Genomic DNA, 27,018 nt, shown 5'->3' with positions numbered 1-27,018 from the left:
GTGGTTTTGTTTAAATATTATTGTACTCCTATCGTTTTACCGTCTCCTATCGTCCTATCGTTTTACATAACAGTTCTGAGGTAATAATATTTCTTGTGTTGCTGATTATTTTAAATTATTATATCGTATCACGTAGCCTGTTCGAAATATGCATTTTGAGATAAGTCAACAAATTTGTAAGGTATTTCCTCCCTTCTTATCGAGCGCTTTCATGGTGTAATTTGAAGAAAGTCTTTCTAGTTAATCAGAAGGTCCGGAGTACGAATCTCGGCGAGCGTATTGCTAATTTCTGTTATTTCCTGCTTCGATAAATACCTAATCGATTTGTAGGGGCGCCCGAACTGAAATATGGTGGACGGTAATTCGTCACAACCCGCATTTTGCGATTGGGTCCCCTCCTTCCCAGTCGCCCTTTAAGTGGGAAAGAATGTAACATATTTTCTCGCTCTTTATTGCATGCCTTCGTGATGTAATTGAAAGCACATTTGGCTAGCAATCGGGAGATCTCGTGTTTGAATCACCCGTAACGACATAGTATATTTTTCATGTTTCCTACAAATCTAACGACTCGACAAATTCCAACAGTTTATAACATCCATTTAATATTAACTTTCAGGCCACATATGTATTGTTAACTCTGATAAAACATTAAGAGAAACTTCAGAATTTTCAAGCCGTTAGCTCGATTATTTTATAACATCCATTTAATATTAACTTTCAGGCCACATATGTATTGTTAACTCTGATAAATCATTAAGAGAAACTTCAGAATTTTCAAGCCGTTAGCTCGATTATTTTGCAGTGCTGTAATAAAAGGCCAAGAAACCAATGAAGAATACAAAAGCATTTAGACAAGTGAAAGGCTTACATTTGACAGTAAAAGAAGACTACATATTTGAAATAAATTACTGAAAATTAAAAATAAATGAATTTTTATGTAGCATTTGTTTTTCTACATTCATATATAGGACAACATTCTGCAGGTGAATAAGATGGATAACAGTTTTTATAATCGCCATTCGGAGGTCCTGGGCACATTCGATGAATGCATGTGAAATCAGGTGGGGTAGAACAGGTGCAGGTCACGCAATTCGTTGGATGATTTATATCCAGTGTTTGTCCGAGCTTGTAGTGAAATCCTTGGAATTCACATGACTTCCCAGATTCTGTAAAGAGTCAATTCCATCTTAATATCCTTGAAATAAGTTTCTATTTTTACTGACATAAAGATTAAATTACAGTTGAGTAAATTAGGTTTCAGAAATTGATACTCTTTTAAAAGATATTTTGCGTTATCCAAATACTTACTAATATCTGCATTGCTGGCTAATGGAACTGTAGTAGGCTCGAAATCTCTTCCTGTAAAAGTAAAATATAAATTTTGAAAAATTGCGTAGCATTTTAAACATAAAGGAACTTATACACATATATATATAGTGCGTCCGTAAAGTCATGGTGCACTATTGATCGGTCACAGGAAAGCAACAAAACAAGATAAAAGTGTGAAATCTTCACCAAACAAAAGAAAACCTCTTAAAGTTTCATACCTATTCAGTGCAGTTCGATGTGGGCTCCATTCATGCCGTCACAGTCTACTCCGCAAATAAAAATAATCCTATCACTTTATCTTGCATCAAGCCGCACCACAAGTTCACTTTAGGTCTGTTACGTTCGTACTCTACGTGAACATGAGGATTTTCACCAGCCCATATTCGGATGTTATGGCGATGAACATGCCCACTAGCAGGAAATTTCGCCTCATCGTTAACACAATCTTCTGCAGAAATCGATTATCACTGTCGACCTCATGAAGCATATCTGTAACAAACGTAAATCGTTTGGCTCTATCCGTCGGTTTGATAGCGTGCAACAGCTGCAATTTGTAAGGGCTTCTTAGGTAACTCTTCCACAGGGCCTCTACAGACACGTCACTGACCGATGGCCTGCCAAAACGGGGTTTGTCCAACAAACTGCTGGTATCCTTCAAGTGCTTATCCCACCGATTAATATTATTTCTATGTGGTGGCGGTTCACTGTACACGCGATGATATTCACATTGCATTTTCGTCAGGGATTCGAATTTGACACGCCACAGAATACACTGAACTTTCCTCTGTACGGTCATCATCTCGACTGGCGTGGGCGTGGATGGGCTGATCTACTCCTTCGCAGTTTTGGCGGTGCTGCGTCATCACCTGTGTGCGCACATGCTTGCACATAAAACTGCGGAAACTTGGAGAGTTTTCTTTTTGTTTGGTGAAGATTTCACATTTCTATCTTGTTTTGTTGCTTTACGGTGACCAAATAACAAGTACATCATAACTTTACTGACGCACTGTATATAACTACATTACATTATATCATATATAACTGAACATAAATAACATGCATTAGAACAAATTTGAAAATTTGAACACTGAAACTGTATAATAATCTTCCTATTTATTCGAAAGAAAGCTTTAAGATCGTTTTTCTTTCCCACTATTGGACATAATGATTTTGTACTAACTTTTGCCCAGGTTGTACCTCTACCTATTAAAAGCAATAATTCGAAAGCAATGGCAGCCAGTATTTCATAATAGTGACTGAAAGTATCGTAATACCTTTTGTTGTGGCGGGCGAAGCAGCTTTTAAGGCTATACGGCAAAGAAGTGATTGAATTTCCGTTTAAATTTGAGAAAAGCCATAAATGAAAAGCTTGAAATGTTATAATACCCATAAGGTGATAAAACTTTTAGCCATACTTCAGTGTTTTAGAGACGATAGCACTTCACGGCAGTAGCCGGAGCAGTGCGAACAATCATCCTATTTTGCATGGTATTTGTCCTATCTTGCTTTGTATTTGTCCTATCTTGCTTAGTATTTGTCCTATCTTGCCTGGCGAACAATCATCCTATCTTGCCTCGCATTTGTGATCCTTGGCCTTCCAGAGCCTTCATTTCGTGGGCAGTTTCCTTGTAGCAACCATTGCTGCCAAGATCTTTGCACAGCAGTGTCTGCACGCTGCAAGTGGCGACCTATTGCATTGCTCGGTATGACAACCTAGCTTCACGCAACCCTACAATGCGACCACGTTCGATCGTCTAATGGTGTCTTTAGTTTCTTCTTTACGGAATTACAATGGCAGCAGCAATAAAAGATAAATTTTCCCCCTCTGTTACTGGTTTTATACTTTGCGAATTGCGCATTAGAAATGCGCGCTATGATCGTAATTCCTGTTCGCTTGCCTTGAAACTTTGACCATTTGCACGTTCAATCAAGATGTTTCTACATACCAAATTTCGTCACAATCGCAAAAGTCCTTCTGGGTTCTTTGATGTTTTTGCAAAAAAGTGTAATTTTATTTGAATTTAGGGTATGCCGTGTATTTGTGTTGCAGAGCCGTGTATTTGTGTTGCAGAGTGATATACGTTGCAAAAATAAAGAAGAAAGCAAAATATTACCATGATTAATCAAATTGGATGGTTTATAATAGAAGATATTTCACCATTAACGAATCCAGTTACTGAAAACGGAAGTAAGAAAGCTCAAGATGAGTAGTCCCCATTTCTTTATTGAACAATTTTTGGAAAAAATGCATCCTTGCAGGGATGATGGAATATTTTTTGCTGTTACTGAAAAATCTACTGTGTTCATCCAGAAACTATTGGTGCTTAGCCAAAGTGGTTAAAATGTATCCTGGTAAAGACGGAAAAGTACATGTGGTAGAAGTGAAGACCAAACGTGGGACTTATTTGAGATCTATCCGGATATTATATCCATTAGAAGTGAAAGACGCCGCCCAACCGGTATAGTGGTTAGCGTCGCTGACTACCGTGCATCGAATCTCTGAGAAGGCATGGTTGTTTGTAAATGTATAGTATCGATGCGGCATGGCGGCACTCTAAAAATCCTGTCATGTGGTTTGGTGGAAGGGGAGAGAGGTGACAGACCGTCGGACCCGTCCCTCCCGGGGTGCTGTCCATCAAAATTGGGGACGCAACTGAGCTAAATCGCACTGTAACCTAAATGGTGCTCAAGGCTGTTGCCAACGGCAGGCGTAATATAGCGCTCTTGCCACGAGAAATTTCATGGGCTTGTGCTGACTGCGTCAAACACGTCAGCATAAGCAACAACAATAAATGAAATGAAAGGCAGTGACAAATTTTGAAAAAAAGAACAATCCCAATATAATGACCAGTGACTGTAGTTTAACTCCTTACGCAAATGCTCCAAGTGATCCTGAACGTCTTGAAAATTATAAAGTTGTCATTCAGGAATCACGATTTGGACGTCCATGAATCTGTGACTCTGAAACTAGTTGAACGTTCTCTTGCTTCTGTATCTGTGACTATGACTTTAATAAGAACTCCAAGTTTTGATTTCGAACCGTAGCTGTGTAGAATTTTGAGTGCGCAATGTATTTTATAAAACGCCGTAAAATGTGCTTGTAACTTTAATTGCCTTATTAAATGTTTTCAAAATACTAATAAATCATTGTTGTGTATTTAGATGAATATGAGATCTTAGCCATTTAAAAGAAGATATTTCATCATTCACGAACCCAGTTGCTCAAAGCGGAAGAAAGAAAACTCAAGGTGAGTATTTTCTATTTCGTTATCGAACATTTTTCGGCAAAAAAAAAAAGTTATTCGAAGAAAACAATAGAGTACGATGTCCTTTTCTAATGATTTCACAAAAACTTAAAAGATTTTTAATTAATCAAAAGTCTGAAATACTAAAACAAGCAATTACTTTACATTTACCGGGTTACGATCCAAAAAGCAGACTGTAATCAGGAAGCTAACTACACTGCCATTATTCTCTCTTGCATTCAACAGAAAACAGTTTATAGACAAAGCATACAAAGTTTCATAAAAATGTAACCTATTTCAAGTTACTTTTAAGTTATCCGACAACATTCGAGACCCAGATTTTCGAAAATAGTACAAATAAATCTATTATTGGTGTTATGTTATCATTGGTGTACTACTTAAAATGATAATATTACCAAAGTATGATTTTTTGTCTTTTTTCTTACATTTTGGGTTAAAAACTTCTTCGGTTTCAGGATTATTAGATATGTTCACACAAAAGTATTAATCAGTATTTGACTGTTATTTTTGTAAATTATATTTATTAAGGTATAAGAAATTAAGTAGACTAAAATCAAAGTGATAAAATAAAATGGCTATTAAATATACCTGTCGGGGAATACATTCACAAGCTATTTTTCGAGAATTTCACTCGTTTCATTTACAAAATTATCTGAAAAAGGTTTAGATACATACATAATCCTAAACTTTGAGTCCATTTAATTCATAGAATATTTGTGGAAAGTTGCATAAGACTACAGTAATATTTTAATTTAACGTTTTTTTCGTAACAGAAAAGTTGAAAACGAAATCACGTTTTTCAAAAAATCTGATGTGTACACCACATGACTTCCTTGTACGGAATATTAAATGATACGCATTTTTTCTTGCATTTCATTTAAACTTATTAGATTGAATTAAACCTACTTCGCCGACAGCGCATAAACCACAATAGAATAAATGCATTCCTTAAAATTCACTTTGCTTACCATAGCGACACTCTGGCGCTAGGTTTACTTAACAGTATTATATTTCTTTCATATTATAACTCAGAATGACTTATGACTTACATTTTTCTGGTCATTAACTACCAAAGAGTTTTCGCCAGTAATCTCAGAATGCACAAAATTTATATCATTTAAAGAATTATCTAATCGTTGCCACATGTTCTATTCAAATACTATAATAAAGCTAGAACTATGTATAAAAGAAATTAAGCAAGCAAAACAAAAAAGAAACAGTTTTTCACAGACGATTGAGTATTTCTCATTCAATTAATTCAGTTTTCACTTCGCGACAAAGCAAAAATACATAAAAACTCAAAATATCTGTATTAAAAATTACGAAGTAAATCTTAAACGCTTATTTCCTCTAAAAATTCCAGAAAGGATTAAGCATGATTTAAATAATAAATGAAGACGTTATCTTTGTTGTTGCGAAGCTAAGGTTCTCTAGATTGGCAACAAATCCGCTACTCAGCTGTTTCAAACGTAAACAAGAGCAATGGCCGCCATCAAATTAGGCTTAGCGGTACTTAAACAATTTTAAAATTGTTGATAATTATAAAAATATTGCATACAGATTTACTAAAGGCATAAAACCCTTAACCGGAAGATAAAAACAACATAATTCAATCATTTTTAAAGCAAAAAAATGTACAATTTACAAACATATAAGAGTAAAGAAACTGAGATCAATGAGCCGGGTAACAGAGTGGATATATTTATAAATACTATATTTATATACGTTTGGCGCGGCCGATTGAAACAGAAATACGAGGTGCACATCTACATGTTATAGTAGTCTTACATACAAAATTTCAACGTTCTGAGGTTACTCGTTTTTGAGTTATGCGAGATACGTACGTACGTACGAAAGTACGAACTCACGTACATACATACGTTCATACAGACGCCACGAAAAATTCTTTTCAGAATTCATTTTAAAGCAGTTTTTTAGTTTTTTGGAGGAAAAGAGTCTTTTATTCTGTCCTTACGTACAGATATCACGCAAAAGCATCGTTAATTTGCATTCGTGTGGATATTTTCGTTGAAATATGCTGCCTAAAGCTTTTCGCGATTACAATACTTTCTTTTTACTTCGTACAAGGAAGTAAAAATAAATATAAGGTAATGCAAGCACAAACAGAAGGAAAAAGAAATGTTGCCGAATATGAAAATTAAATTGTAAAATCCATCTTGTTCCCTAGCACTTAATAACAAATAGAAATGTTTAAAATAAAATTTTGAACATCACCAAAAGTATTCAAATGAAAAATTCTCATTTTAAAGTTATTTAGAAGAGTCTGTGTATCTTTAGACCTTATCTTACCAGTTCTGAAAAAGAAACTTAAAGTCAAAACAAAAGTATTTTTGGAAAGCGTGATGTAAGAGCTTTAAAATAAAGTGGTAAAAAAATTTTTTTTTGAAAAGTTTCATTAAATTGACGATTAGAAGATAGTCGGATACCTTAAAGAAATCAAATAAATCATAAAATCAGTTTTTATAGACTATATTTTTAAATGAGTAATTGTATTACATAACTTAAATTTGCCATTTTTTTACTCTAATAATGTACTAAAACTTTAAAATTTCTATATTTTATACTGCATATTCTTTATGGTGATTTAATGATTTTCGATTTTTCACTCAACCTATTTTACTACAACAATTTTCTATTACTTTAGACGAAGAATGATACTTCATCTCATAATTAGAATTTTATTAACATATGAAAAAGCTGTCGTTTTCTAAAGCACCGCGATTTGAAAAAATATGGATTCAAATTTTAAAATGAGAAATAATATGTCGAAGTCTTTAGAAACTGTAAATTTAACTTAATAATAATTTGATAGTTGCGACATCAGTGAAACATCATCCAAAAACATGTTGCTAAATATATCACATTTAACAACATATTATTACGGTTTTTTACTTCCTTGTACGAAATAAAAAGGAAGTATTGTAATCGCGAAAAGTTTCAGGCAGCATATTTCAACGAAAATATCCATTTTGACCGCTACCGAATGCAATTTAACGATGTTTTTGCGTGATATCTGTACGTGAGGACAGAATAAAAGACTCGTTTCCTCCAAAAAAATTATAAAACTGCTTTAAAATTAATTCTGAAGAGAATTTTTCGTGGCATCTGTACGAACGTATGTACGTACGTATCTCGCATAACTCGAAAACGAGTAGCCTCAGAACGTTGAAATTTTGTATATAGGACTGCTATAACATGTAGATGTGCACCTCGTATTTTGGTTGCAATCGGCTGCACCAAACGTATATAAATACTATATTTATATATATATATATATCCACTCTGTTACTCGGCACAATGATCTCAATTTCTTTACTCTTATATGTTTGTAAATTGTACATTTTTTGCTTTAAAAATGATAGAATTATGTTCTTGTTATATTCCGGTTAAGGTTTTCATGCCTTTCGTAATCCTGGAAGCAATATTTGTACAATTATCAACAATTTAAAAGCTGTTTAAGTGCGGTTAAATTCTAAATAACATGGCGGACATATTTGTTTACATTTGAAACAGCAGAATTGTAGATTTGTTGCCAATCTAGAGAGACTAAGCTTCGCAGCAACAAAAATAAAGCCTTCATTTATTATTGCGAATTAAATCATGCTTAATCCTTTCTTGAATTTTTTCGAGGAAATAAGTGTTTAAGATTTTAATTTTTAATACAGATATTTTGAGTTTTTATGTATTTTTGCCTTGTCGCGAAATGAGAACTGAATTAATTGAATGAGAAATACTAAATCGTCTGTGAAAAACTGTTTCTTTTCTGTTTTGTTTGCTTAATTTCTTTCATACATCGTTCTAGCTTTATTATAGTATTTGAATAGAACATGTGGCAACGATAAGATAATTCTTCAAATGATATAAATTTTCTGCATTCAGAGTATCGTTATAGTAAACAAATATAGTGAATTTTAAAGAGTGTATTTATTCTATTGTGGTTTATGCGCTGTCGGCGAAGTAGACTTAATTCAATCCAATCAATTTAAATGAAATTCAAGAAAAAAATGCGTAAAATTTAATATTCCGTACAAGGAAGTCATGTGGTGTACACATCAGATTTATTATTTTTTTAGATAGTAGTAGAATGTATAATTAAAATTGTTTTATATTCCCTTGCAATGCAGCACGAGACTTATTTAGAAGGAAAGCTACGCTGGAAAAATTAAAAATACAGGAGCACGCGCATTTAATAAATAAATATCTTGTAATTGTAGGCTTTTGTTTTCCGGAGAAATGGAGAACCTATCAGAACATTCTCGTGCTGGTTAAAAAGCTTATAAAAGCGAGAGGAAAACGTCTCAGTTCAGTTGTTTACTTATTTCTGTTAATGATTGGAGCGAATTCGCGGTGAAACTGGATTAGCTTTCTTTGCTTTGAATTTAATTCTGTTGAACGTTCTAGTAGTTTTAAGTATAACTACTGTGAGATATTGCAAATATTATGATATTGTACGCATATTTGGAAAATTTAAGCATTTTGTTTTATTTGTTGTGATAATAATAAATTTTATTCACTTTTCATCGGACTTTCGCATTCAATTTATTACGATCCCGTACGCAGACAACAATTTTTGGTGTCAGAAGTGGGATTTTAATTGAAGCCTGCTGTAATCTTTCAAACATTTCTCCCCAAAATTTAGCTCCAGTGCACCGGCTAGAGCTCCGAAATCTAGCCTTTGGTTTTTTGGGAGAGTTTGAAGAATATCCGCTGCGTCTGCTCTCAGAGAAACGGTGAGATGACAGGTCTTATCTTGGGAATCCCATCCGTTCGCTTACGCCACTATTGCAAATTGTGTCTTATACACTTGCCAAGAGATTTTCCCATCATATGTAGATAGTTTCAGAGAGGGACGAACAGGCATCGATAAAAATTTAAAACCATCACTACTGCTCCCTGCCGTTGCTACGAATTTCTTCTAGCTATCGACTTCTTTGGCGGCTGCAGTAACCCTGTCATCAATGTGTTGTTCCGCAGCAGAAAATCTCTCTTCAGTGTGTTGAACTTTATTTTCGACAGCGTTAAATCTGCCTCCCATAGCCTTGAATTTGTTTTCTATTACGCAGGTTATTTCTCTTTTCAGTTCCTCTTGACCTGCTTCAATCTTTCCTTTAATAGCTTTCATTTCTTTTTTAACAGAAACTTGACCAGCTTTCATCTTTTCTTGGCCAGCATTCATCTTTTCTTTGATTGCTTTCATCTCATCTATAACGGAGTTGACAGCCTCTTCCATCTTTTCTTGGAATGCAGCAAATGCAGTCATCAATTGCCTGAATTGTTCTTCCATCGCTCTTGTAAGTGGTATTCAAAACCCCACTCCTGACACCAAAAAAGTATTGCGTGCGTACTAGTTGTGCATTTCGCAAACTTTACAGAAGCATTATTAAATGTTACAGACAGACGCTATTTTTATTTAGTTTCAGTTGCGTATAAGAATGAAAATTATTTAGAATTCTTACCACAATAGATTTCTATTGGACAGCATGTGGCCTCATGATATATTGGAATACACCCTTCTTGGAGCTGTTTAAGGTCTTCTTCCAAATGAATGCATCCATAATTGTAACAACTGGGGCCATTGATTCCCGCCCACTCTTCTGAACAAATACATGTTTTGCATGGATCTTCGTCAGAATAGATATTTTGCCCAAAGAAATATGTTTTACCACGATACTTACAAGTTTCTGAAAATATAGAAAAACTGTTAGTAATGTGAAAAAATACTGAAACTGCACCACTTTATACATTCAATTTAACTCTTCTGCTTAAACAATTCTTTTAAAATCTTTATTAAGTGATTCGATTTGATATATAAACTGTTTTAACCAGTCATCTTCGAAGTAACATCTGTGAGAACATTCACGTATTCTTTAGCTCACCTCTTGTTCTTGGAAGAACAGGCAGGATGTCTCTTTTTACATCTGTTATAAAATGGCTTTACATTTGCCTACATATTTATGTCCAGATAAGGTCGTTAAACTAGAATGCTGGAGATAGCCATGTGTCTTTTCATACTTTTAAACTTCCTTTATAAGCGAAACCGAGGGAAATACGCGTAATGCTGTGTATAGTGTAGAACTCTTCTATATATGAAACCAAACTTTTTTCTCCAAACAAAATCTGGATTTTGGAACAAACATTTTGTATAAGTTGAATTGAACGTTGAACCATCCTGCTAAGAGAATTGAATAAAAAAGGTGAGAAATCTAGTAAATAAGGTACTGTAGATTGACAAATTGATTGTTTATGATTATATAAACTCAAGGTCTCAAATGCCCTTTCTAAAATAACGACACACTCTAAATGGTTGAAAAACGCTTTAATGATGTTTATGCTATATCACAAAATATACTTTTCAGATGATATCACTTCATAAATTTCTCTAAGGGGTAAGCTAAGGCTCTCTGACAGGAAATCTAGGAACAGCGAGTTTCACGCATAAAACATGACTTTTATACGAACTCTTTCAGCACAGAAGTATAGTTAAATGACCAATGAGGATAAGGCTTTCATTTCTGTTTAGATAATACGCAAGATGAATGCAATATTGAACAACCTTATTAGTCTTTCAGTTTAACAGAAACATATGCAATGAAACTCCTTTAAAAATATATTTCGATTTTAAATTTTCATTGACTATCATTTTACCCGGATAAACTCACGATTTTGTAAATCACAATTCATTTAAACATAAAGTAAAATATGAAGCGCCAAATACAAAAACTGATGTCATAACATGAAATGATTGATAAAAAAATGATTTAGGAAAATGCTCCTGTCTTAATGTCTCCTCTGTTGATCGTTCATCGTTTCTTTCAATACTGGCATACAACTGCATAGAAATTTTACCAGATAGTTCAATTTTATGCTCTAAGGCCATGCGCGGTAATTAAAGTCAATTAGGGTGCAATCACACCGCTCACCCGAAGGCGAAAATATAGAAAAGGCGAAGTCAAGGGTTAACTTCATCAATTCTAATGAGAATACATTAGCGAAGTAAAGGAATGCGGTTTTGCATATCTGAGTAAGCAGTTCGTACGAATTGAAATAATTCTTGCATTTAAAGCTGTATTCCATAATAAGATTTAACTTTAAATTAATGTAGATAATTGCAGTGTAGTTTACGTGAGATGAGATCACTTGGGGTTGTATGATATGAACCGGCGAATCCGATGTTCTACCATGAAAGCATAGTGAATTCGTAAGCACAATTTTTACCACAATAAATAAATTTGGTTAATTAGCAAAGTCTATAGCCTGCTCTGCTAGGCACGAAGTCCATTTCACTTTGTCAGAATCACAATACAGTAATATATATTAATGGAAAATAAGATGAATAATGAAATAAATTATTTTAGCAAAGTCCAATTCCTGCTTTGCCAGGAAACAAAGTTCATTTCGCTTTGGCGGTAAATATATATCTGAAAGTTTCGGCCACACGATGGCGAATTCACATAGCGCTCTGTTTACTGTACCTTGTTAAAGAAGTATGTTGTTCCTGTATCTTGTTCAGGAGTTATATTGTTTAAATATTATGTAAAAACGTTCTTTACCTGCCTTTGAGAGTATACCTTCGTAAAAATTTCTCTAGGAGAAGTTTACTCATATTCACGTTATACATGAAGGAAATCATGAAAAATTCCATATAGTTGCCCTTTCAATTCCGAAATCGAACGGAGAAAAACTAATGTTTTCAGTGCTGATGGGTGTAGCTCATTCTTTAAGTAGATCTCATAGTGATGATACGTGATTCTGCAGCCCAATAAGGATTTTAAAGGGAAACTAAAAAACTTAAAATTTATTTGAATTTGAACAAATCCGCCAGAGCAGTGATTAAACTATTAAGACTAAGATTATTAATAATGAGGGAGATACTTTGCCAACTGCAAGACTTTTTAAACAAAATAAGAAATGTGTCAATAGTGGGAAGTATCTAGAAAATGTACTACTTTCCAAAAGGTATTTGATATCGATTATGAAGTTTAATTTTAGTGCATATCAAAAAATCGTTTCGACATTCATCGAGCAACCAATAACGAAGTTGCTTATGCAATGGAACTTTCTCATTAGTGCTTCGCTCTCCATTCATTTTCTTAATTCATTATAAGAAATCAGTTAAGATATAAAAAAATCGCTGCTCAGTGATCCTGCTCATCGTGTTTGCATACCAAGAAAGTTTTCAAAATATGGATGGTGCAGTCTGACTTGACTCTTTATGACTTTCGTGAAATGCATGTCCCTCATGGATGCCGATTTGCATCAAATGTTGAAGCGAACAATGAAAAGTTTGAAAATTACACCAAAAGAAAAGGGCTTAAGGCGTATTTTCTGGAACGCAACAGATAAGTAGGGCAGGTGTATTCAGGTTCAAGGGCTATTTCCTAAAGTTTTTATGTTTCTGTTCCATACTAAAAGAATCCTAGTACCTTTTGAAAATCCTACATATATTAATTTAGATTTGATTCAGGGTGCTTTTGTCATAATTTTTTTCTCCCTTAACTAAAATAAAAAACATCCTTTCTTATTTCAGACTGTTTCATTTGGTTTTCAGCAAAAGGGGGAAAGAAAATAAAATTTAATTAAAAAATGAATGAAAATTAACGACTAGAATTTCCTTATAGTCAAATCAAAGGACACTTGTCAAAGGTTAATCTCAATTTCGCCAGCAACTAATTTTCCCGTTCTTCTCCCTTATTATCAACAAAAGGAGGTAAAAATCAAACATTCCAAACACTGCGTTTATTATTTTACGCAACATTTTTTGCGAATTTTCATCTGTTTTCTAATTAATACTTTTACATCTGGTTGCAGTTGTGGTGATGGCGATAAGGAGCGCGCCTTGCGCCCTCTGATAAGTGTGGCAACCCTAGAGGAGAAGTTTCTTACGAGTAGCGAGCAGAGCGAAACAGGCAGGCTGTCGGGGAGTATGCGCGATGTTCCTAAATAAAGTTTAATTTTTATTGTGCACTATGTCTTGTTAATATTTATATTAATGCAGTAAGAACATAATCTGTGATATGGAATTTGAGGATTGGTGGTAAAAACTAAAAGGAAATTACTATAATGGTAACCTGGACTGTGTTAAATCGTATGAACAGTTCTCAAGCACTTTCGGTTTTGACTACAAGCCATCACTCAAGATCTCCAAACCAGAAGTAATGGATTACATCGGTTTTCGTCCTCCGGATCACAGATGAGTAGTAATTATAGATCATTTTATAATTCTGTTTTCTACTTATCATTTAATTTCATTTTCTTTAGTTAAATTTTTGCTTTTATTTTGGCTTAAAAACCTTGCACAATGTCTGATGTTCATGCCGTCCAAATTCCGGTTTATAACCGATCAGACCCATCTTTATGGTTTATTATGTGTGAAAGTACTTTTGCTCTTGCCACCCCCAAACCTATCACAGAATCCATTACTAAATATAATTATGTAGTTTCTCATCTTCCTCCAGATATTGCATCAATAGTACGGGATTTACTTATGAAACCAGACCCTATTGATCCATATACAAAGCTCAAAACTGAGTTAATAAATCGTTCAGGAGAATCTTCTCAGCAAGAAATTCGCCAATTATTATCTGGAGAGGAATTAGGTTCTCGAAAACCTTCCGATTTGCTTATAAATATGAAACGTCGAGCAGAATCTTTAAATGTTCCTGATAACTTAATGTTAGAATTATTCCTTCAACGTTTGCCTTCGACTGTTCAGTCTATTTTGGCAGCGGTTTCCAATTTAACTGTAGATAAAGCTGCAGAAATTGCCGACAGAATTTTAGAAGTAAATCCAACCCCAGGGACTTGTGCCGTTTCTCGCACAGTCGATCAGTCTCTTGAGGATAAATTATTTAAACAAATAGAAAAATTAAACAAACGTATTGATCGCATTTCTCTTTCTCGTGGTCGCTCGCCAAATCGCGGAGATCGCAATAAGGAAAGAAGCAATTCCAAAAGGAGAGATTATTCTGTTTGCTGGTATCATAGACGTTTTGGGAAAAAGTGTAGAGATGACAAATGTACAAAACCTTGTTCATGGCAGGGAAACGAAACCAGCAAAGAATAGAGGCGACTTATTCTTTGCCTCAAGTTTCACGTCGCCTGTTCGTTCGTGACCGTAGAACAAACCTTTCATTCTTGGTCGATACCGGCTCTGACGTGTCCTTACTTCCAGCAAATAATTCTCAAAAACGGAATTCGTCCCAACAAACACTTTTCGCTGCTAATTCTTCTACTATTTATGTTTATGGTCAAAAAACACTTTCTTTGGATTTCAAATTAAGACGACAGTTTACATGGACTTTTCTTATAGCAAATGTTAGTACACCCATTCTTGGAGCAGATTTTCTCCATTTCTTTGAATTGGTGCCTGATCTCAGAAACAAATGTCTCAAAGATTTAAAAACGCATTTTAAAACCGTCGGTTGCGTGAAAAATGCAAGCATTTATTCAGTAAAAACTGTATTTAGTGATACACCATATCACAAAATTTTAAAAGAATTTCCTTCAGTTACTAGATTACCAGATCCTAACCAACCTGTTAAACACAACACCGTTCATTATATCATAACTAAAGGTCCACCTGTGGTTGCAAAACCTCGTCAGTTAGCTCCAGATCGCTTAAAAATAGCAAAACAAGAATTTCAAACTATGATGCAATTGGGGCATTTGAGACCTTCGAGCAGCAATTATGCATCCCCACTTCACATGGTTCCAAAAAAGGGAAGTCTGGAATGGAGACCTGTAGGAGATTATCGAGCATTGAACACTCAAACAATAAAAGACAAATACCCTATTCCATGTTTAGCCGATTTTACTGCTGCATTGCACGGTACTAAAATTTTTAGTCATGTCGACCTGATTAAGGCATACCATCAAATACCAATTAACCCAGCCGACATCCACAAAACCGCCATATGCACACCATTCGGTTTATTCGAAAGTATCCGTATGCAATTCGGCTTATGCAATGCATCTGCGACTTTTCAACGTTTTATAGATGAAGTCACGCGGGATTTAGAAGGCGTTTACGCTTTTGTCGATGACTTGCTCATAGCCTCTAAAGATTCTGAGGAACATTGCAGGCATTTGAAAGCTTTATTTTCCAAACTTCAGGAATATGGACTTTGCATAAATGTTTCAAAATGCACCTTTGGTCAAACATCTATTGATTTCTTAGGTTTTCACCTTAGTGAAAACGGAATTGAACCTCTTCCTGACAAAGTCAAATGTATTTTAGATTTTCCTCAACCTACCACTCTCACTCAGCTTCGCCGATTTTTAGGCATGTTTAACTTTTATAGATGTTTCATACCTAAAGCAGCACATATTCTTTCTCCTTTAATAAAATTGTTAGAAGGCTATATTAATAAAAAGAAATCTCGTTCTCGTGTTCAGGATTCATCCCCACAATTAAATTGGAACGAGAATGCTGAACAAGCCTTTATTGCTGCCAAAAATGCCATTGCTCAGGCTACCCTTTTGAGACACCCTATTCCCGGAGCCCAGCTAAGCATCTGGGTAGATGCCTCAGACGTCGCAATCGGCGGCACACTTATGCAGTTGTCTCAACAAACATGGGAACCTATAGCATTTTTCTCTGTGAAACTCAGTAAAAGTCAACAGAAATGGTCCGCGTACGATAGGGAATTATTTTCTATTTATTCTGCAATTAAGAAATTCCGACACATGTTAGAGGGCAGAAATTTTATAATTTATACGGATCAAAAACCGTTAATATACGCTTTTAAACAGAACCCTCATAAATGTTCACCTCGACAATTGCGCCATTTAGATTTTATTTCTCAGTACTCTACTGATATTAGGCATGTGCAAGGTTCAAAAAACGTCGTTGCTGACTCTCTTTCAAGAATCGAAATTGATTCCATAACAAAATCTCCATTTTTGGATTTTAAAAAATTTTCGGAAGCTCAAAGGCATGATCCGGAGGTACAAGACCTTCTCAAAAACAACACATCATCTTTGAAACTGGAATTTAAACCGTGCCAATATTCTGATGGTAATATTCTTTGTGACATATCAACGGACATTCCTCGTCCATTTGTTCCGAATTCCTTTCGCAGACTCATCTTTAATCATCTGCATAATCTGTCACATCCAGGAATTGCAGCTACTACGAAGCTTATTTGTTCTCGTTATGTATGGCCCGATATGAAACGTCATATCAAAAATTGGGTGAAATCCTGTGAATCTTGCCAAAAATCGAAAATTACTAAGCATACTAAAGCACCACTGGGCACATTCTCTCTTCCTGATGCACGTTTTTCAGAAATCCATATGGATATCGTCGGACCGTTACCTCCATCAGAAGGCAACGTGTACCTTTTGACTCTAATAGATAGATTCTCCAGATGGCCTGAAGCCATTCCCATTCCGGATATGAAAACGGAAACCATTTGCAGAGCCATCTTCAACTGTTGGATATCTCGTTTTGGCTGCCCATCGATCATAACAACCTGGCATATATTGTTACAATTTTCGAAGTAGAACATGCATAACATTTCTTTTAGTAGTATTACTGTTGAGATTCGTGAACTCACCAATTAAAATAATTATAAAAATGAAAACACATTACCAGTTCGATTCATAGCTTCATCTGTTGCTGTAAATTAGAATAACTATTAGCATATAATAAAATAAAATTCAGCATTTAAATACTGATGTAAAAAACAATATAAAATTTCCTTTAAATTAATATTAATACAAAACTAAAAAATTTTAATCGTTTCCCTCTTACAAAGCCTTTTCACTTGAAAACACTTGAAGTTTTGACAATCTTAAGAAATCAGTGTCTTGGAAACTTAATATGATTTATTTGGTTATAAATAACTTACAGTTTTCTGATTCATTATCATCATACTGATACTGTATTGTAGTTTTTATGAATATTAAATGGCCATTTACGCTGTAGTGGCTTCATTCTAATTACATTAGCAGTGACCTGTGGATCACAATCTGTGCTACTGACTGAAACTAGAACAGATGATGATCCACAGGTTCTCGCTGTATTATTGTATTATTAGGATCACAGCCGGAACAAGAGAGAGGCACTTGCTTGAGGTGAACAACCGGAAGAAATGCCAGATTAGCTACGAAAATTTTAAAATTTATTTTAAAAAATACATTATAATCATTAACTTTCAGCTTTATCCACAAATAAGTATATTTGCAAAGGTTTTTCTGTCAATGTCTCATAATTTTCAAAATCTTAATCTTGAGATGAAGTAGTTCCTAATTTTTTCATGAAGGCATTTTTAATTTTCTTCCAAATATCTGAACATTTATAACAATAAAGATTAATAATAACATTCTTTGGAAGCATGACTAAAGCATTTTGTGCAACTGCACAAATTAATCAGCTAATTTATAAGGAATTCACATCCTTTATTAAAAAACTGCACATTATTCTAACATCTCATGAGGTCTTAATACAATATGATACCCGTAGGTAACGCTAGTACATATTCCAATAGCCTGAAGTGTGACTTTCTTGATATAACATACTCTCTGGTAGTACCATATTTGACCGAAAATTATTGAAATGGCTGTGCTACGGCCCATAATATTAATTCAAGTGAGACATTTTATTGCAGTTTAATAAAAATTAAACAAAATCATATTTGAGATAAACTGTGACAGTTTTTAATATTATTTTGGACTAGAGAAATAAAGGTTATTAAAATTATTACGATTATCAAATTATTATTGTGGTTTTTATTTAATGATTTAGTTACACCAAGAGTCATCTATAAATATTTTGTAACCAACTTTATATATATATAAGAAATATCTCTTTAATATATTTTTAAGAAATGTCATGTACCTTTTTTTGAATATGAAAACGACCTAAGCAACTGCAAATTTCTTTGACAGTCCCAATTTCTTCTCCCGCCCTCTAAAATTTAGTCTTGTACTAGTCATAAGAAGAATGATTTAAGTCATTCCCATTTTGTTTCTTATGATAAACTATTTCATTTAAAGTTGTAGGTGAAACTAAAATTTATAATGTAACCTAGCTTAATCATATTGATGTATAAAATGGAAGACTTTACTTACCGCATATTGTACTAGTGGAGCAACATTTATCTTTTTCGTATACTTCGTAGCAGTTATGATTCAGTGGTTTTCCAAAGGTTGTAGGGCATTCAACAGGAATGCAATTTATAGCAGCTCTTTTATTCTCAGAATTTTGTTCACAATCGCAAATTTCGCAAGGGTTTGAAGTCAAAATTCTCGTACCAATATCATAGAAATGGCCGTTGTACTTACAAACTGGAAATGAAAAATATAGAATTATCTTGCAGTCATTGTTTTTTTTTTTTTTTTTTTTTTTTTTTTAAAGCAGGAGATAATAAAATGTGCAATGCCCGTGCCAGGACTTGAAAACGGGCCGAGTGTGCTACCGTTACACCACGAAGACATGAAAAAGGAAAAAATAACGTATATACTCGCTCGTAAAGGAGGACTGGGTATGAGGGCACCCAATTGCCAAAATGCGTAATCACCGGGACTTTAACTTGAACTTCTCGAAAGCACGCCAAGAGTGCTATTATATTACACCACGAAGGCATGCGGAAAGGAGGCAAAAATACCTCATAATTTTCAAATTAAATTTTTACCTATTTTCTTTAAAAATAAAACATGAATTAGATGCTATTGTTTTCAAATGAAATACGAATTAAAAAGAAAGAAAAAATTCTGAATGTATTCAGATTTTATGATTAAGATTAGCATGCGCCAGAAGTTTTTTATGCTCTCGCTGAGCAGGTTACCAGTCTGCTTTTGGAATCATTCCTGCTGACACAGTTTTTGTTGTCTTCTGTTTATTATTAAGCAGCTTTATTATATTACATTTTATTTATTATTATTTTTTATTAAGCACCGTTTTCTTCGCACGTATGCCAATAAAATTCAAGCGCAAAATCAAAATCATCTAAAAACAGCATAACTTTAGAATTCCCGGTATAGCCATATTTTTTTAATATATTCGCTATATTACTTCTTTGAAAACTAACCATTGGAACGACCAGCTTTTTAGTTAAAAAGATACGTATATTTGAATGAATACAGTTAGTGTCATTTAATATTTATAATTAGATACCTCGTGATTTAAATGCATTTTTATTTAAAGCAATCGCATTAAATTTAGAAAATATTCTTAAGAAGTGCGTTTATTGCTTTACAATCACTTGGTTTATTATTCAGTAAAAGAAAGGTTAAATTTGATTGTTATCGAATGGCAACAGGCTAGTAGGCTAGGGCGTGTGTGTGTGTGATTATGGCAAAGCCTCGAGAGCTATCTGCCTAAGGGGAGGGGTGCCTTCGTGGAGGAATTTCTAAGGGAAACTGGCTCGTATACACGTTACACATGGGGAAAACCACGAAAACGCCCATGCAGTCAGCCCGTTCGCGTGATTCGAACCTCAGACCGAACTACCAGTGTTCAGCGACTTTACCGCTCGGCCGCTGGTGGGCTAGTAGGCTAGAGCATGGAGATAATAAGTATTCTAGTTGAGGCAATGGCAACACATTGTTTTCAAATAGCTGAATTTGTTGATTAAAATTGAAAGATAAATGGCTTACATTTTGCCGAATGGCAACAGTTTGGCACGCCAGAGAAAAAAAGTGTTTTATTTCGAACAACGTTGCCACTTTTCGCTTTCAAATCGCTGAGTTTTTTAAACTAAAATTCGTTAAATTTATACAAAATATGAAATAAATCAAAAACAAATTCAGATTTCGGGTTTCGAGGCGCCCATGTACGCTGCGGATAACCCTTCTGTGCTAACGCCCTTTGGGCTAATAATACATCTCTTTTGAGGTGTCAGACCCCCACGTATCACGTAAAATATTGGCAAACATAAAAGTTATGATAATGAAGTACATCAGTGATCTAAAACTGACGGCCTGAAAGCCGCATGTGGCCCCCGAAGCAAATTTATTCAGCCCGCGAATACATTTCAATTATGTATTTAATGCAAACAGAGTATTGCAAAATTTCATTAAAAACGAACGTGATTAAAGCACCAGAAAAATCTATAAATGAAGCTAATTAATTTACAATATAATGTAAATCTTATTCAAAGATTTACAGATACAAATTTGATTAATTTTTTTTCGTACTTGTCAAAACAAACTGCGCTCAATTACGAACTTTTGTACTAAAAATAATCACGTTGTTCGGGAATACATTTATTTACACGCGAACAGTTTTTCCTCATAGTTAAAAATTAATAAAGACCCCGATTGATCTACAGTCCGTTAGAATAGTTTTTAGTAATTTTTCTCCTCAGTTATAAACTCTGTCGAAATGAAAACACTCTCAAGCTTCAAGCTGTAGATTGTTTTGGGTTATGTAATTAAGGCAAGGCCTGAAAGGCTACTTGCCTGAGGAAGGGATGCCTTCGTATAGGACTTTCTAAAACAAACTGACTCGTATACACGTTACACGTATGGAAAAGCACGAAAACGCCCATGCAGCCAGCCCGTTCGCGAGATTCGAACCTCGCACCAACTACCAATGTTCAGCGACTTTACCGCTCGGGCGCTGGTGGACCTTCAAGCTATGGAAAGAAGTAAAGAAATTTAAAATTATTTATGTACAGACATATGTAATTCTATTTCTATGTTGAAGAAAAATTTAATAAATAAGAGAAAGACAATGCTTCATTGTTTATTCTCAAGCATTCGACCTGCGTGTAATTTGATTTTTTTTTCTAAGTTTTGTGCTGAGAGGAAAAAATAGTGTAAAACCTGTGTTATATACTAACCATTTGATGGAATTTGTTCAGGTTGTGGACATTTAAATCTAACTGGGCAGCAATCTTTTTCATAGACTGGTGAACAACCCTTTACTTCATAATGCTTGAAATATCTTTTGTCACATTGGCACGGAGATATCTGCTTCTCATCTGAAAAATACTGTTTTAGAATAACATACATATTATATGCATATAGGTAAAAATTGCATGATCCTGTTTTCATCTATTGAAATATATTTGAAATCTATTGAAATTAATGTGTTTCTTTTCTCTCCCAAATCAGTGTAAAGCTAAGTATAAACTGCAATTTTGTCGAAAATCTGAAGAAGCACTTTCCGATAAAATATTAAAATTTCACGATTCCCTAGCGAATCGAATAAGCTAATTTATGGAACTCGATGAGATATGGATTGCAGAAGAAGGAGAGTAGAAGCATTAAAAGCAACGGAATAAATCCAGCTTTGCAATTGTATATAAGTTTTAAAACTTGAGGATAAGATTAAACGATATTAAATAAAAAATATTATTAAATAAAGATTAAACAAAGATAGATAAATTATTTTATTGTTTTATTTTGCAAAATAACTCTGTCCGGTAATAAGCGCTAAAGTGAACAAAATAAATCTATTCATGACATTAATCAAAAACGTCACTATACATAATGTTAGGGCTAAAAATATTAAAGAGCAGTGTATATAAAATACACATGTACAGACTTATTTTAAACTAAATGCAAACTTCAGAGCAGAAAACTTGCTCTCGCTTTAACTAAATCGTAATAATAAATTGCGATACACGCATAGCTAAACAACGAACACTCACCATTTCCCACTGCATGTGATAGAAAGATGAAAGGTTTGGTATTTGGTGCATTGGCTTGTGGCAAAAGCACTCAATGGCTATCTTCCTAAGAGAAGGATGCCTTCTTAGAGAACTTTGTAAAAGGAACTGGCTCGTATGCACGTTACACATGGGGAAACCATGAAAATTTCCATCCAGCCAGTCTGTTCGCCTGAATTCGAGCCCCGAACAGAACTACCAATCTTCAGTGGCTTTACCGCTCAGCCGCTGGTGGACCAGAAAGAGGGAAGGCTGATGAGCAAAAGAAAAAAAAAATGCGTCCTTGCTGTAACATTACGGAATGAAGAAAGGGGAAGGTTACACTTGATCAACTGAATGCGTCCACGCCACACGCATCTGTTTTTGCCTCCTTACCTTTTCTAATAATGCCAAAATATTAACTGCTAAATCAATGTAAATAGAATTGGTTATGGCTAGATTAGGTTAGGTTATTTGAGTATGGCAAAGCATACGAGGGCTTGCCTTCGTGAAGGACTTTCTGAGGAAAATATAGGATTGGATTGGCCTGTATTTATAACATTTTAGCAAAAACACATTAAGGCTATCGTGAAGTTCTTTTTAATAGGAATTTTCTCATATTCGAGTTACACGTGGGAAAACTGTGAAACTGCCATGTAAAGCAGCTTATTCGCCAGGACCCGAGTCTAGGTCAAACTACCAGTTAGACTGTTCGCAAATGTTCGGCCATTGGCAGGCCGATGCAAATAGGAAAATGAACATGTAATTAATTTATAATTTACAATGTAGATCTGTTTTAGAAAATTTACAAAAATTTAAAATTATGCAGAATTATCTCAGTAAATTTGCCATTCGCGACCCAAAATACCATACTTAATAATTTTTTGGATTATCTATAGAATATTAGCAGCTAATTTTTAATAATATATATGCCTAGATGAGGAGGTTCATATATATATACTTTTGCTGAGAAAACTGAGACTTTAAGGTTGGGAAATCAATTTTTAACATTTATAAAATTTGTCTTCCTTATCAAATGAATTTTTCATTGGGGTTATACATTTTCCCCCGGATCGTCAAAAGCAATCATTACGTCCAGCATATCATTTAATCGGGATTAGAAGACTGTAATAGGAAAAATGAGCTGTGCATTCGCTTGAAGCAAAACGCTTCTATGTTTTGGCGAGAAATGGGTATTGACGCATTGCAGACTTGTAAAGAAAGAAACTGTTACCTATACACATAAGCAATTCACTCGATGCCTACTCTTTACCGATCTGCATACGCTCGCGTAATTTGTTTCTTCAACTTATGAAAATTATGTATGTAATATGCTTACTATTTTAAATGTTCTATTTTACGGAATATCAATGAAATAGTGCAACAAAAAGCACAGAAGAACGGAGAGTTTATGTTCAAGCATCATACCGACTGCGATAATACGATTGACACAATTGTTGAACTATGCCCACCGGTAAGTATCTGTTTAACGCATTTCGGATATTTTTCGGCATATTGTTTATCTAAATAAATTGCTTACAAAATTGCATTAAAAATAATAAATACGAATTTATATATTATATTAAGTTGCTTCTGTAAGTTTATAGTAAACAAACCATACTGCTACATCGTAGACACTGAACTTATTTATATCGATAAGCATCTGTTTCTCGCCAAGATTGAAACACGTGATTTTCCCCTCGCCTAGGTCGCTATAGTACGTAAGTAACAACACGGATTCTACGAATACGAATAGGATACATTATTCGTTATCCTACGAGAGCACATGAGAGGAATGCCCTTTAATTCTTTACGACCACATAAAGGACTCTATAAATATTTGCAATTAACCGAAGTTTGGAGAGTTTAGGCTAGGTTTCTTGAATATGCGAACGTGCACAAAGATACTTGCCTAAAGGAAAGAATGTCTTTCTAAAGGAAACTGGGTAGTAAATCTTTCTAAAGTTAATTAGCAGCAAATAATACACCTCCAAACAAGTATACTGCCACCACCATATTTAGCTCGTAAGTTTTTTCTTTTAAGTGTTGTTCCTAGCTTATAGGATTTTTTAAAATTTCCATCAGGTCCAAAAATATTAAATTTAGATTTGCCACTGACCATAAACCTTATTCCAAAATTCTAGAGGTAAATTTTGATATTTGTTTGATTTGGTTTATTAAGATTATGGCAAAGCACTTAATCTCAATAAACCAAATCAAACAAATATCAAAATTTACCTCTAGAATTTTGGAATAAGGTTATAGTCAGTGGCAAATCTAAATTTAATATTTTTTAAATTTTAAATTTAAATAAATAAATTCTATCCGTTAGGCAGAAAGGGGAGGCTTTCGTAGAGGACTTTCTAGAGGAAACTGGCTGGTATACTCGTTACACATATTTAAAACTACGAAAATGTCCATGCAGCCATCTCATTCGCCTGGAATCGAACACAGTTTGGAACTACCAATGTTCAGCTACTTTACAACTCGGCCATTGGTGAGCCTTAATATTCGCTTGCTCAGTCCTTACGACCACATTAACTGCTTTAACAGCAGATATGCAGAACTTTTCCGATCATTTCTGCATATCTGCTGAATCTGCTATCTGAAAATTCAGAACTTTCCTTGAAATTCTTGTTAATTTAATGTCCTTCTGATTGTTGAGCTTGAAACTACTACACCCGACTCTTGCTCTAACTCATTTCTCAGTTTTGTTCTAAAATATGAGGATTTCGCTTTACGTTTTTCAAAATAAGTCTTTTACATCTGGGCGTTAGTTTTTGGTGTTGGCCCTTGCGAGGTTTATTTGCATGGCTTCTGCATGCTCTATACTTTTTCTGTTTTAATTTAATTGATAACAAAGCCTTTGCCGAAATTTTTAGTGTTTTATTGCAGATTTACAGTTTTTCCCCCAGATTAATAGCTAATTTCCTATGTAAGGAAAATCACATACAAACGTTTTGAAAATTGTTAATTGCAAAAGTAAAGTGCATGTCATTTTAAACTGTTTTCAGGTCATAACAGAGGGCGGATGAATACATTTGGAACTCGAATGTAGTACAAATTAACATAAGCTTGCATATTTTATGCAAACAATAAAAAGTGAAGATTTTCATTTCGGTTTTTTAAATCAAAATATATCCGTAATAAATAAAAGTAACTATTAAATGCATTTTAAACGTACTTCTTCAAAAATAGAAATGATTATCTTAAATTTTATTTCTGTAGGAATACTCTTGACACTGACTGTATACATATATTACATATCTTAGGGTGACATATTGCTTACTAACACATGAAATGTATTCTAACGGTATACTAGGTAAAAATCAAGTCATCATTCTCCGCATAGCCTTTTGCATTATATTAAAAATTTATTAACCATGTCCTAAAGGCAACCAGACCCTTTCTTTTTTTTTTTTTTTTTTTTTTTTTCCTTAAAGTAAATACACAATTTCACTTTTCTTCAACACACCGTTTCTTTAATAATATTAATTACACATTAAAGCTTTATAAAAATACTAAGTGCACATCATACAAAAATTAGAATCAGAGAAGCATTGCTTTCAAAATAAATTGAACTAGCTTAAATATAAATTTTGGTACTCTTCTGTTATCGAGACCGGATTCAGGAATGTACGTATATACGCACGTGTGTATGGGCATATATGAGTACGTGCATACGTACATACATATATACACGCATACATTAACACTTACACATGTACATACACATATACACCCATACATGAACACATACTTCACATGAATTTTTTAATCCGCCCGATGACAGAAGAGTACCCAATTTATTTGAAGCTATAAAAAGTGAAAAAAACGATAAATTAAACTTACATCCCCATACCGAAACCAAAAATACTAAGAATAGGACGAACTTCATTGTATCAACCGCTTTAACTTGAATGCTTGCTGTTTTGCATCAGACTGTTTTTCGAAAATGCAAATATAAAACTTAACTGCTATTGCCGTAATTATTCTTTTCCCCTCCTTTCAGTAACAGATGACTTCACGTATTGATACAGGTGTTCGATTATTCTACTTATATAAGTTTTGCTGATTATTCTACTGCCATATGGTTCATCGTTCAATTTTTAAGTAAAGCAAAAACAAAATAGAAGGGAAAAATAAGCGGAAAAAATCGAGCAATTATAAATGATATATTTCTAACAATGTTTTTGAACTAATGAGATATATCTGTTGTCGAAAGTTAAAAAGGGAATTAAAAAAAGGCTTTTAAATGCTTGCAGAAAAAATCTGATGTGTACACCACATGACTTCCTTGTATTGGAATATTAAATTATACGCATTTTTTCTTGCATTTCATTTAAACTTATTGGATTGAATTAAATCTACTTCGCCGACAGCGCATAAACCACAATAGAATAAATGCATTCATTAAAATTCACTCTAGTACTTGTTTACGATAGCGACACTCTGGCGCTAGATTCACTTAACAGTATCAATAATTATATAACAGTTAACTTGTATAATAATTTTAGAACGGAAACTAAGTTAACTGTTATATAATCCAATAACTATATAACAGTTAACTTATATATTTCGTTCATATTATAACTCATAATGCACAAAATTTATATCATTTAAAGAATAGAATTATATAATCGTTGCCACATGTTCTATTCAAATACTATAATAAAGCTAGAATGATGTATAAAAGAAATTAAGAAAACAAAACAAAAAAGAAACAGTTTTTCACAGACGATTGAGTATTTCTCATTTAATTAATTCAGTTCTCACTTCGCGAGAAGGCAAAAATATATAAGAAC

The 27,018-nt window shown here is 34.0% G+C and overlaps 1 protein-coding gene across 3 annotated transcripts; it reads right to left on the bottom strand.

Annotated features, from left to right (window-relative positions):
• Positions 1 to 915: 915 nt before the first annotated feature.
• On the bottom strand, positions 916 to 26,210 carry LOC118186717 (kielin/chordin-like protein). Of its 3 annotated transcripts, none has more exons than XM_035356848.2 (7): positions 26,066 to 26,210; positions 21,404 to 21,544; positions 18,690 to 18,905; positions 17,209 to 17,235; positions 10,073 to 10,297; positions 1,309 to 1,359; positions 916 to 1,166 (listed from the first exon to the last, which is right to left on the bottom strand). In XM_035356848.2, exons 1-7 carry the CDS (start codon positions 26,109 to 26,111, stop codon positions 934 to 936), a joined length of 939 nt encoding a protein of 312 aa, XP_035212739.1. In that variant the 5' UTR covers positions 26,112 to 26,210; the 3' UTR covers positions 916 to 933. The 3 variants fall into 3 exon arrangements, with proteins under 3 accessions (XP_035212739.1, XP_035212740.1, XP_035212742.1); XM_035356849.2 differs by having other exon boundaries at positions 17,209 to 17,229; XM_035356851.2 differs by lacking the exon at positions 17,209 to 17,235.
• Between the last annotated feature and the right edge of the window lie 808 nt (positions 26,211 to 27,018).

Source organism: Stegodyphus dumicola, chromosome 6 (assembly GCF_044657685.1).
Source record: "Stegodyphus dumicola isolate Sdum_Otavi_A_Nest chromosome 6, ASM4465768v1".
Classification (NCBI taxonomy): domain Eukaryota; kingdom Metazoa; phylum Arthropoda; class Arachnida; order Araneae; family Eresidae; genus Stegodyphus; species Stegodyphus dumicola.
Note: the sequence above shows the minus strand (reverse complement) of the source record. Positions and strands in the feature narration are given on the sequence as shown.

Excerpts from the sequence above, each read along its gene's own strand:
- LOC118186717 (XM_035356848.2), bottom strand. The coding sequence starts at position 26,111 with ATGAAGTTCGTCCTATTCTTAGTATTTTTGGTTTCGGTATGGGGAT. Across the intron at positions 18,906-21,403 it reads TGAACAAATTCCATCAAATG|TTTGTAAGTACAACGGCCAT; the intron begins GTTAGTATATAA and ends TTTCATTTCCAG. Across the intron at positions 10,298-17,208 it reads TGAAGCTATGAATCGAACTG|AAACTTGTAAGTATCGTGGT; the intron begins GTAATGTGTTTT and ends CTATATTTTCAG.